Here is a 13,152-nt window from a genome sequence, read left to right on the forward strand (position 1 = left end):
TGCTTCTAAAATAAGGTTGGGGGGTAGGGGAGAAATCCGATTACAGACCTACTGTATGTATACATGGATTTACAGTAACCAGGTTACAAAACACGTTACTTGCATAACATGGTTTCTCTGAGTAACCTGGTTATTAGTGGTACGGGTGTTTTAACTATTGTCTGGCAATTGCTATTCTGCAGGAGATCCTGGAAGAGGTGCGGAAAGAACTACAAAAAGTCAAGGAGGAAATTATTGGAGGTTAGATTACTTTGTACTTTACTCTGTCATTTTGCTTGAATATGCATTATTTCAGGTACTTAATGCTTGTTTCTCCTCTTCCCTTTCCACAGCCTTTATTCAGGAGCTGCAAAAGAGAAGCACATAGTTCTGCTGAGTGTCAGGTGTAACGGAGGAATGTGATAGATGGAGGTGGTTGAGGACCATTGGGACCTCTCCTCCACTGCACCTTTCCATGTAGCCCAGGGATTTCTCCTTTTCTCCTACACATTTTCTCTTTTCTCGCTCTCCTACACAAACACGTGAGCATACTTGCTTATGTGTAAATCATGCATATTCACTTCATATAAATGGTAACCCAGGGAAGCTCCTTACGTCGCCATCCGGCACTTTTGATGATCACTCACTAATATTGCGGCTGTGATTCCATCTATCCCATCTCTCCCCTGTTCATTCATCCCGTCCCCTTGTGTCCTCGGTTTTCATTTTCAACTGAACCAATTCAGAGCACATAGCTACAACCACAGTTGCACTTCCAATTCATCATCATGTACACTCATCATAACCCTCTTTTCTGCAGAAATCCTGCTACTTGTGTCTTCTCCCTTCTGCTTTCAGACGCACCATTTACTGATAGAGCAGTCTTCAGTATTCAGGGACAATGTATTCGTCACATTTTTACTGTAATAGCAAGATGCTGGGATGCTTTTTTTTCCCTCTTTCTCAGTCGGCAAACAATTGTTCAACCTCAAACACTGCTACAGATAGTTTGGTTTAGACATCTGCTAGTAGGTTATTGTCTCTAATGGTAGTTGGAGGTGGAAAAACAACAATAATGGAGGATGGATCAGAGTCCCCAACTCCCTGACTACTGCATTGTCTCTCTGTCAAGTGGACTTTCAGCTCCCAGCAATGGCTAAGAACTTAAACAGCACAACACAAGCCATCACTGCTGCAAGATAGAGAAGTTAGAAGAAGAGGAGACAAGTAAAGGGAATCTGATGGACAACCTGAGTGCTGTGAAAGAGGAGTGTGTTGTAGTTCTATGATGTGTGAGAAATGTATTCTCTTTGCATTGCACTTGTTCCAGAGGAAGTGTGTCTGTGTGCCACGCTGCCTTCACAGACTATTCCCTCTCACTCAAAATGAGATATTTGTTGGCCAGTGCAGTGGTCCTACACTGTGCTTCTGCTAGTTATTTTCTTCCATTCTAGCTATGTTTTCTAACTTTCAAACATAAAAAATGGCCATGATGAGGTCAATTAATTTGGCCATGACCAACTGCCTTGAGAATAAATATATAAATATATATATATAAGGAAAATATATATTTGTTTTGAGGGAAAATGTTAGCAAAAATGAAATGGTGTTTCTATTTTAATTGAAATGACTGGTGAATGGGGATTTTTCTTTTTTTCAATGATTGTTTTCTTATGAAATGTTATTTTGGGTTTACTGTTTCTTTTTTCTAATAGAGTCTAGGCTTTTTACACTGAAATATTAAGAAAACAGCTTAGAGACACTGGATTAGAAATGCCTTTATAGTCGAATACAGCTGCTTCTTGAAATGCATTACTTTGTCTTGAGTCATCTTTTGCTTCCTGTTGTAAGACTTCTTTAAATAACTAACTGAATTTAATGAACTATGGGCTTAATTGCACAAACACCCTTATACTGAAAGCCAAACTCAATATGCTGTCATGGATTAAAAAATGTAGTGTACTAATTTTTTATGGAGTACATGGGCTATTTATAAATTGGTTTTATGGAGAGAAAAAGAGACTACAATCTGTGAAACTGTTGAGTAGAAACGCAGACATTGTATTTTTCTTGAATTAAAAAACATATTTGTCACAATGAAAAAAAAAAAAATTATATATAATTTTGAGAAAGTTCCTCATAATGACTTACAGGATCTTTTTTTCATCAAATCAGCGGAAATGGCCTTCCGTAGCTATTTGTGAGTGTGTTTTATGGAGAAATTGACTACAATCTGTGAAACTGTTAAGAGTAGAAACCCACAGATATTGTATTATTTTGCTTAATTTCAAAAAATAAAGATAAAATTGATGATACCCATCCTTAACACAGGGCCAGAGCCAGTGTCCTTCCAGAGCTCCCTGGATGCTTCCGGATTGAGAAGGCTCTGAGCCGTTTCCGCCGCCATTGCGGATTTTGGACAGAAGATCAGCCGTAGCCACTGCTATCCATCGATGCAGTGCAGGAAGCAAACGCATAAGGGGGACAATTTTGACATTTTTACTGATACCAGATTTAGGGAACACGATTAACAACACCGTATATTATTTCTATCGTGTTTTTCTTGTTTTCGCTGACTGGCTCCGACCTACACGCACAGTGAGGAGGTCGTAGCTAGCGCGGTGCTACTGCCTAGCTAGCCAGCTGTACGGCTAGGATTTCAGAACTCTGGAGGAGCTCAAGGAAACCACCATGGCTCAAATCCTACCTATCCGCTTCCAGGAGCACCTACAGGTATATGAACACCAACATTGTCATTATTTGTGGATTTCCCCGCTTAACAAGCTAACTTTAAGCGTCAATACCCGCAGCAAATGAATGACCTCCCCTCCCCCGTTTAGTCAGCAGCTAAGCTAACAACTAGCTTTTCAGGCTAGCAACTCTCATTCATTGCACTGATGCTGTTGCCTAGTCGACTCAACGCTAGCCGACGTTAGCTGTCAACGACGACCAGGGGGAAAAACTAGTTAACATTTAACGCTTCCCCTGACCTTCAGTGACCAGCTCTTTCTTATTGACATATGCATGGCTACATTTAGATTAGCAAATAGCTGTTACATGTTAGCTAGCTAATCGTTACAGTTAACGTTAATGTGTCGTGAGGGATGTTGGAGTCACGTCATCTTACGTTAATCGTAGCTAACGTTATGTGTTCAGTCCTCGACCTGACCAACATCAAAGTATATCGCTAGGATGGCTGCTTTGATGCAGCTATAATGTTGTTATTACACGGGCCCTTTGATGATGATGTGTCAAGTGATTAGGGCTGGGTATCGTTAAACAAATTTCGGTACCGATACTGCGAATTCGATACCGGATCATGAACGATACTTTTTTTATACCAATTTTATAAGGCACATTTTTTTCCAGCTCCTTTACGCCTATGTGACGTACGCTGTAGTCAAGCCTCTCAAAATACAACACATGAACCCCATCTCTGTGCATAATGTAGTGTTTTTCCTGCATGCTGTGTAATATTAGACAGCCAATTACAAGCATTATTAGATCTTGGTACAAACATGCTGCATACTTATTGGCTCACTGAGACATACTCAGTATGTATTGGATTTTGGTTTTGAATGACAAGGAATTTTCCAATACTCCATACAATGGAGGCAATTCCGTGGTTCCTAAAATGATCAAAGTTTGGTAACCAGCCCTACAAGTGATGTACATAACCTAGCTAGTACCTGTAAAGCTGTGGTTAGCGACAGACTGACTGGAGCCTATGCCATACAGTAAAGGCTTATTTATGGTTGTACGTAGGCTCTACGCCGAGCCTACGTAAGTGGCTTACGCCGTTGTGTGGATTTATGCTTGTGCGCTGGCACGTCTGCGTCGTTCTAGCGTATTTCTTTAAGAGAATAGCAGAGCCTGTATGTGTGGGTGCGTAGTCAGTGTGTGTGGTAGAGCAAGCGAGTGTGACCGGGGTTAGGTTTGGAGCGAGTACCGACTCCGGCAGCAGCGAAACGGTGTCTCCCCTGTGCTTTCTGACCACAATCGGAAAGCTGTAGCAGGAAAAGTTAACCCTCAGCTCTCCTTGATTTCATGTTGTTTACGGAGAAGGAGAACCCGGAAATGAGTAGAGGGAAATGCGACGCTACCAAGCCACGGCCAAGCGGGCCAATCACAGTCATTAGGCTCTGGCGTAGGGTATGTAATTTACACGTACCTACGTACGTACCTTTGGCGTAGATTCAACACAGAACCATAAATCGAGCTTAAGGTTGTGTGACAGCAGGCCATTTATACAGCTGAGGAGAGACTGTTATTCTGTAGAAGTTTCTACCTGTGAAATGTTACTTCCTCATCCAGCTGTCCGAGGTGAACCAGGTAGTCCACCCATTCTGTCAGTAATGACAGACTAATAATAAATTCAATTTTAAGCATCTTTCATGTAACCCAAGGACACTTATGCAGACTTGAGGTAGTCTTTTTGACATGTGCTTGACAGGGTTTAATACCATCAGAGCTACTTGTTCCTTTAGATTCTGTTGTGCCAGGAATTTGCAACAGAAGTTGCCATTTAGCCTAAAATAAAAAAAAAACTAAGTAACCACTACAATTTATTAAAAAAAGAAGGTCAAATGATGACTTAAATGTGTAAGCTCATCATCCTAGTGGATAGATAATGATGCCTTAGGTGTTGATATGTTGTTCCCTCCTCACTTGGACTCCTACATATGTTATCTTTACATAAAGGACCATAATGGAGTATAATAAGTATTGTACTTAATTTGTATCATCCTTGAGAGATTTTTTAAAGTAAACTATGTTGGCCATGAGCTGCTACTAAAACAGGTCATGTGTTCATATCTCAGCTCCAGAACCTGGGAATCAACCCAGCCAATATTGGATTCAGCACTCTTACTATGGAGTCCGACAAGTTCATCTGTATAAGAGAGAAAGTGGGAGAGCAGGCCCAGGTTGTCATCATCGATATGGCCGACCCCAACAATCCCATCCGCAGGCCCATCTCTGCAGACAGTGCCATCATGAACCCTGCCAGCAAAGTTATTGCCCTTAAAGGTAAGCTCTAGCTGAAATGCATGTCTAGCGCTGTTAGCACATAGCTTTATGTGCCACCAAGATAGGAGTGTGCCAGGTTTCTGGGAAGCACATAGACTAAAAAGTAAACAGTTTTGCCCGGTCACATACCTTGGTATGGTGCTTTTCTAATACATTGGGTCATTTGTGTAAAAAAAAAAAAAAAAAGTCAGTTATGTAGCTGTCACAGTCTGCTTTTCATTTTGATGTTCATATGTAGACCACCCCATTTCTGTTTGTCCAAAAAGTTTCAGTAGCTAAGGTATAGTGTAACAAATTTTAATGTACAAGGCGTTGATATTTTAGGAAAGGTAGCCGTAGTACTAGTGGTAGTAAAATGTCATGCTGTCATGAATGCTTTGTCTATTTTGCTTGTTTTTGCTCTTTTTTCATTTCCTACTGCTTTCTTATGTTTGCAGACGGTGAGTTGAATTTTACATATCATGAGTTGTCAAAGTGTAATCCTGTTTGCACTGTCTTGAAATGTTTGCACACTTGGTCATTTTAATGAATGCTTGGATTTACAATAACAACACAAACAAGCATAGCAAAAGTAAGAGGGCAGCTTAAAGGACTGTACCTTTTTTTTGTGTGTGTGTGTGTGTTTGTCCCATTTGCGCTACATATATTTTATATTACAGCTGACCATTTTTTTAAACATAAGAATCCATTAAATATAGTTTAATGAATACACTGACTTGGAGGTGAAAACCTCCCAGAGCTTGACTCACAAGTAGCAAACCTCAGGGCTAACAAAGGCAGTGTGATAATCATGTAAATCTGGCTGCCTCTTCATTTAAAAAACAAAAAACAAGTTAAATAACACAGTTTTTCTCTTTTACTTTTAAGTTGTCAGTCAACATTTGAAGGCACCCACGTAACATAATACACAGCTCTGCCAGAAAATGGTCTTTGAAGAAAAAATCTTATATTAATTGAATTCAAACAAACCCTGGCATTAATGGAGAATCGGTTGAATATTTAGAAATGTTACAAAATATTATGTGCCTTGGAAAATAGTTGGTAGTAATGTATATGTATGTACACTACCGGTCAAAAGTTTGGGGTCACATAGAAATTTCCTTTCCACTCCGTTACAGACAAAATACCATCTGAGATCAGTTGCATTGTTTTTTTTAACCAGGGCAGTGGTTTTCAGATTACACTATGTGTTTACATAATTGCAAAAGGCAGTCCCTCCAGAAAAACGCGATTATGCGATCGCATAATTCAATGCATAATCAGCCAAAGTCCGCATATTCATGCAGGGACCACATTTTTTCAAATATGCCGCACTTTTGCCGCATAAATTGCCGATTTCCGGGCAAAATATGCGGGGCTTGCATGATTTCATAATCCCCGCATTTTCATTGCAAAAAAGTCACATATCTTAGCAGAAAGTTGAAAAAATGTTGCGTTTACTTCACACAAGAGCAGCCATTTTCCCCTGTTGCCATGGGAACATTATGAAGTGACGTAATTACGCGACGTGAACATCATCTAAAAGCAGGTGTTGGAGGTTGAATTTGACATGTACTTTGAGTCTCTTAAGTTGGTATCCAATAAGAAACCTATCTTAATGATGTCTACTCAAATTTCTTTAAGTGCTCCTGCTGTCTATATTATTAACTATTTTTGAAAGTATGTCTCTTTTGTTTCTTTTATTTCCGTCTGTATATATTTTTGTATCTTATTTGTTTACTTATTGCAATGACTGAATATCTGTAAACTTTTTTTGGAAATTAAGTTTAAAAAAAGCAGGGTGTTGGGGGAATCACTTTTTCTTCTCTTTTTCATCACGCCGCAGTTTTTGCAAGTTCCCGCAATTTCATCGCATTAAATTGCATAAATATCCCGCATATTCCATCGCATTTTTTAAGAAAACGTGCCGCATAATCAAGGATTTTTGCCCGCAACAATCACAAAAAAACTCTGGTTTTTCTGGAAGTACTGAAAAGGGTTCTCGACTGTTGTAGAAAGAAGTGGCTGATCTTTAATGCAATATCTACATTGCCCATTATCAGCAACCATTCATCCAATGTTCCAAAGGCTCATTCTGTTTACTAATCTGATATCATTTAGGGTTAAAAGGCTAACTGAGAAAACATTGGAGAACCCTTTTGCAATTATATAAACACATAATGTAATCTGAAAACTGCTGCCCTGGTTAACAAACAATGCAACTGATCTCCGCTGGTATTCTGTCTGTAATGGAGTGGAATGGAAATTTCTAAGTGCCCCCAAACTTTTGACTGGTAGCATATGTAGTAAAAGGGCTAAAACATGCAGAAAAAAATTATAAGGTCATTTCAACAATGGGGAAATCAAGCAAGCAGTGACATTTAGGCTAGTCTTGAATAAATTGTAAGTCATTCTGTATTGTTGTCTTGTGGACATGTTCCTATGAGGTTGGCGTTATTTAGTGTGCCTGATGTGCAAAGCACAACGGTAATACTAGTTCTCCTTAGAATTGTGTTCCACTAGCCTGTGATGTTATAGTATGTGTATATACAGTACAGGCCAAAAGTTTGGACACACCTTCTCATTCAAATGCGTTTCCTTTTATTTTCATGACTATTTACATTGTAGATTCTCACTGAAGGCATCAAAACTATGAATGAACACATATGGAATTATGTACTTAACAACAAAGTGTGAAATAACTGAAAACATGTCTTATATTTTAGATTCTTCAAAGTTGCCACCCTTTGCTTTTTTTATTAATAAGGGAACAAATTCCACTAATTAACCCTGACAAGGCACACCTGTGAAGTGAAAACCATTTCAGGTGACTACCTCATGAAGCTCATTGACAGAACACCAAGGGTTTGCAGAGTTATCAAAAAAAGCAAAGGGTGGCTACTTTGAACGATCTAAAATATCACACGTTTTCAGTTATTTCACACTTTTTTGTTAAGTACATAATTCCATATGTGTTCATTCATAGTTTTGATGCCTTCAGTGAGAATCTACAATGTAAATAGTCATGAAAATAAAGAAACGCATTGAATGAGGTGTGTCCAAACTTTTGGCCTGTACTATCTATCTATCTATCTATCTACCGGTCAGCACATTCCTACCGGTTAGCAGGGTTTTGAGTTAGTGTTTTGCTTTTCGTTTGTTTCTCTACTTCGTTCAAGTATATGCTAATCTAGCTATGGCTTTGTTGTGATATAATTTATATTATATATGCCAAAATTTCCATTAAGTTACTATATGTAGAATTAAGATAATTTCCCATTTTGATGACACTGTCACATGTAGCAAAGCACAGAATAATGACACAGGGAGATGCACATTGTTAATTATACATAATGTATCAATTACAGAGAAAGCTGAAATGCACATCAATAGTTTGCCTTCATTGGTCTATATTCCAGCTTCCAGTATGAGAAAGAAAACGAGCAAGCATGCAAGAGAGTGAAACTGAGCTGAAACTTAACTTTATTTGGTTCTTATTTTATGCATCACAATTCTGTGGTTTATCATTGTTATATATTCAACTAGAGGTGCAAGGTTTTGAGAATGATGGTCATGGATTAACCTGTGACACCAGTTTCAGAGATCAAATGAATGTGCAGGGACAATCTTGACCGGCCAGCCCCAGGAGACTGCAGAGATCAAAGCCAAATGTGGTGCTTTAATGGTTACTTTCCTCCTTTTGGCATGTGTTTGGAAAATACTGCTAACTGGACCTACTACCGTTTTTATATTATGTCAAAGGAGTCTTCTTAGGTGGCTTATAGAACTGCTTGGATGTTGAATGTTGCGGTTGAATAAATACTGTTTCAAGTGAAGTATATGTGCTCTAGACATACTGCTGATTTTCACTTCTTGTCACTTTTATGTAGGCAGTCTTCAATGTACTATATCAAAATGTATTACCAAAGCATTTGTTCAGAAATGTCACTGTATGCATTGTCACTCATATGCTGTATTAACAGTTATTTGTGGGGTTTAGTGTGGTTGAGGCTCGCCTGATTGAATCTAAAATGTGTCTTGGGCCCAAAGAATTGGCTTGCATTTCTTCCAGTAAGACTAGAAAGGGCGTGTGAGTGCATCTGTCCAGCATCCTTCTCATCATCACATCTGTTTGTGTGCTTTGTGGTTGTCTTTTGCTAATCTGCATTCAGACCCAACCCAAATTCCACATCCCTCATTTTAGGATTACATTTCGAAGTGAATCCCTTAAGAGCTATTACAACATGCCTGTAGTTTTATTTCTCTGGTAGGTGAAGGGGGTGGAGGGCTGGACACGGCCATAAAGCCTTGTTTTGACTTGCATTCGGCACCATGTTTTCCCGTAGATGTTGGTTCCTAATTGATCTGGTTGAAGATCAGTAGAGAATTAGACCATTGTACCAAAACAACATGGAAAGCCATTGTTGATCCATTTGAGAAGCACATAAAGCGTAGTAATAGTTGTAATATCATAAAGCGTGCATCCAGACCCAAAATAGCACTGTGTTATTGATGCAGGTGTCTTTTTACAAATGGGATTATGAAATTGGATCCAGGATATAATTGGACACCAAATGCTGCACCTTTTTATATCCTACGAGACCGGATTTTATAATTTTGGAAAATAATTACAGTGACAATCATTTTGGCATCCATTGCGATGATACAAGGTCAACTGTAGCGAGACCCCGTTCACATTGCAAATTAATTTACCTGCATCTGCACAGATTTAGCCAAAGTAGTGCTTTGCCTTATGCTGTTGCATAGCGTTGTGGAAAAAGTTGAGCCACATTCAACTTTTTTGTTGCCCTCCCTCGCTGTGTCAACACACTGGCCTCATTGAAATGAATGAAAGGACTGCATTTTTGTATGCATTGCTAATGTCAGTCTAAACAAAGTCTAGACTGTTTTGAGGTTCTCAAATAATAAAAAAATCTCTTTTATAGATGAGTTTTCACATTATCCCAAGAGGTTTCCATATTCAGCCTCAACTGAATACATTTCATTTCACAGTTTGTTGCATCAGACCTAACTGAATGCAGATCAAACAGTGGTTGCTCTATTGTTGGTTTTGCCTCTTGTTTTGTCACTGATATTGGCTTTTTGTATGGTCCTTTGGTGTTACTTAAACCAAACCCTGACTACCAACATCTCTCTAGCAATTGGACGTTGGTATGCTCAAATCGTATGTTTACTCCCAAAGTTTGCTGTGGTTTGTGCGTGGTAGCTTTAGTCACTAACTGATTTTGCTTCTTCTTTTCTTTTTCTTTTTTTTACTATCATTATTAGAATGTTTTGGGTAGGGGGGTCACAGCGTTCATCTGCGTCACTGTACGTTAACCTTAGCTCTGAATATTTTCAGCGGCAAAAACCCTGCAGATCTTTAACATTGAGATGAAGAGCAAGATGAAGGCTCACACGATGACCGATGACGTGACCTTCTGGAAGTGGATCTCCCTCAACACCGTTGCCCTGGTCACAGACAATGCAGTCTACCATTGGAGCATGGAGGGTGATTCTCAGCCAATCAAAGTCTTTGACCGTCACTCCAGCCTGGCAGGCTGCCAGATCATCAACTACCGCACTGATGCCAAACAGAAGTGGTTGCTGCTTATTGGCATATCAGCACAGGTAATCATTTTGACAAAATATTGTTGACACATTCACTAAATACTATCATACCATGGACTGGGTGAATACTCAATTCTGATTGGCTGCAGGGTGTCCATTAAAAAGAGATATAGGACTACTAACGAGATCTTTATTGTGCTACATTAAATGAAAAATTAAATCTAAATATCTTACTTCCAACAGAGTGTAATTCTAGTACAAAACATTCCTTTTTTGTAAACCCTTTATACAAAATAGCATATAATTGTAAAGAGGACTTTCTAAAATCATAAAGCATTAAAGAACATTCAAAAATATAGAGTAGTCCTCTCAGCCATCTGACTGTACCGAATCAAGCTTTTGTGACAGGCAATTCCAAACGTAATGGTAGTGTACTGTATATATATTTTCACCTACCATAAAGTGTAGTACAACATTTTTTTTTTAATGTCTGGGATGTGTATAATGTAAAGATATATTTGTATTAAATATTGCTGGTTAAGTTTGTGTTATAAAACAGCAGATTTCATCAGAGACTTCAATGGTCTTAGTGATGCTGTAAGCAGAGGTGTTAAATAATCAATAAAACCCCAAGAAATCCTAATGCGATGATAAATCTCAGATGCTTTTGGCCTAACTTGTGGGCTTTCTCTCCTCTTTAGCAAAACCGTGTTGTTGGAGCCATGCAGCTGTACTCAGTGGACAGGAAAGTGTCTCAGCCCATTGAGGGGCATGCCGCCGGCTTTGCACAGTTCAAGATGGAGGGAAACACTGAAGAGTCCACCCTGTTCTGCTTTGCAGTGCGAGGACAGGCAGGAGGAAAGGTAAGATTTACTAGCACTGCAAAGTCTCAGGATACACTCATTTGAAAAGTGAAAATCAATAAGCATTCATGAGCTTGCAGAATCAAATTTACTACATTTAAAAGAAAAAAGAAAAGAAATCCACGGGCCCTTGTAACCTGATTTTATCTCAATGTCTTTTTGCTTCTAGCTGCATATCATTGAAGTAGGGACTCCACCGACTGGGAACCAGCCATTTCCAAAGAAAGCTGTGGACGTTTTCTTTCCTCCAGAAGCTCAGAATGACTTCCCTGTTGCCATGCAGGTACAAAAACTACTTAGGAGAAGACATTTAGAGCCTGTACTTGATGCCTGTTTTTGTTCTGTAAACAAGATTTCCTCCTGATTGGAAACTGTACTCCCCACTGGTTCATCACTGCCTTTTAAGATTGAGATAGGGGGTATTTTAGGGTATATAAGGAGTGTTGTCAAAAACAAGAATTGTCTAGACTTGGGGTGGATTTAGCTATTGATGTATTAACAGGGTTTCCGTGGGGGTCTTAAAAACAAAAAACTTAAATTTCAAAATCAAAATTTAAGACCTTTAAAGGGGTGATAGAATTTAAAAAAACGATTTTACCTTGTCATAGTTGAATAACGACAGTTTGGTGGGTAAATAGGACATACATAGAACCTCAAAATCCCATGACACCTCTTTCCTCTGCAAATCTCACAATTTGAAACTGCCTCTGAAAACGGCCAAATCTCAACGAACCACAGAGTTGAAGTGAACTCAGTTGCTCCTCCTTATTTGGCTCTAGTCTCTACCTTTGTCACGCCACAACATTTACATAGAATACACCACTGATCTGAGATCAGGTAGTCTTCTGAATAGGTTGCGCAGATCTCAGAAATTGTATATATTGTTCATCTGCTATTTTACCACTAAATTCACTTCTGAGACTTTTTTTATGCGAGAAATCAACTATGTAGAAGTCAAATATGGGCCGTTTTATGAAAATTGATGGCTAATTGCAAATTTTGTCCGACTGTGTCGGAGTTCAGTGGCCGGTGCTGCCTGGGTTGCTGCCTCGCCGCCCGGCCTGTCCTCCTTCACAGACCCCGGCCTGCTGTGAGCTACATGGAGCTCCATCACGGCCGGCGGCCCACGGTGCTTCATACCTGTGCAAAGTCACCGCCTCTTGTCCGCAAGTCTCCTTGATAGAGCCCGCAGCTGGATGGAGCTATCAATGAGAGCTAGCTAGCCTCCTCCTAGACCTCTGAAATTCACAAAAATGAAATAAATTGAAATCGGACAAATCGGTTAGCTAACCTTTGTAAGGCCTTAGGGTAGCTGTAATATACATGCCGTGACGAAATTCAAAGTGTAAATATACTCTAGTTATGCCGAAAGTGTAGCTAACTAGCCGCAATATCTACCCATAGGATTGAAGGGACACTAACAGCTAACGAAACCCCTCATATTCACAAAAATGCATTAAATTGAATTCGGACACAAGGGTTAGCTTTGTATGACGTTGGGGTAGCTGTAATATAAATGGCGTGACGAAATTCAAGCTGTAATTATACTATAGTTATGCCGGCCAGCTCCGCGGAGCCCCTGTAGTCCAGTAACCCAGAAACGGTGACTTTGCCTTAGTTATGGAGCCCAGGCTTTCTCGTCAGACTGTGTGGAGCTTATGAAGTCTGACACGTCTTACCAAATTTGCAATTGGCCATCAATTTTTGTAAAACAGCACATATTTGAGCTTTA

At 39.4% G+C, this 13,152-nt stretch overlaps 2 protein-coding genes across 8 annotated transcripts in view; both read left to right on the forward strand.

The window, feature by feature from the left end:
* The window catches only part of vaspb (vasodilator stimulated phosphoprotein b), a 36,742-nt gene extending 34,951 nt beyond the window's left edge, over window positions 1-1,791 (forward strand). The window contains exons 14-15 of the mRNA XM_039782081.1: window positions 183-240; window positions 333-1,791. Coding sequence (XP_039638015.1) covers window positions 183-240; window positions 333-367 — 93 coding nt within the window. The 3' untranslated portion in view covers window positions 368-1,791. The remainder of the gene's footprint in view (window positions 1-182; window positions 241-332) is intronic.
* A 542-nt stretch (window positions 1,792-2,333) lies between these two features.
* LOC120546774 (clathrin heavy chain 1) overlaps window positions 2,334-13,152 on the forward strand; it is a 34,349-nt gene continuing 23,530 nt past the window's right edge. For 5 of the 7 annotated variants that reach the window (XM_039781961.1, XM_039781979.1, XM_039782004.1 and 2 more), the window contains exons 1-6: window positions 2,334-2,712; window positions 4,800-5,007; window positions 5,445-5,447; window positions 10,349-10,617; window positions 11,259-11,420; window positions 11,590-11,703. In XM_039781961.1, the coding sequence (XP_039637895.1) occupies window positions 2,671-2,712; window positions 4,800-5,007; window positions 5,445-5,447; window positions 10,349-10,617; window positions 11,259-11,420; window positions 11,590-11,703 (798 nt within the window). In that variant the 5' untranslated portion in view covers window positions 2,334-2,670. The remainder of the gene's footprint in view (window positions 2,713-4,799; window positions 5,008-5,444; window positions 5,448-10,348; window positions 10,618-11,258; window positions 11,421-11,589; window positions 11,704-13,152) is intronic. The other 2 variants (XM_039781970.1, XM_039781987.1) reach the window with 1 other exon arrangement.

The sequence above is a fragment of the Perca fluviatilis genome, chromosome 2, assembly GCF_010015445.1.
Source record: "Perca fluviatilis chromosome 2, GENO_Pfluv_1.0, whole genome shotgun sequence".
NCBI lineage: Eukaryota > Metazoa > Chordata > Actinopteri > Perciformes > Percidae > Perca > Perca fluviatilis.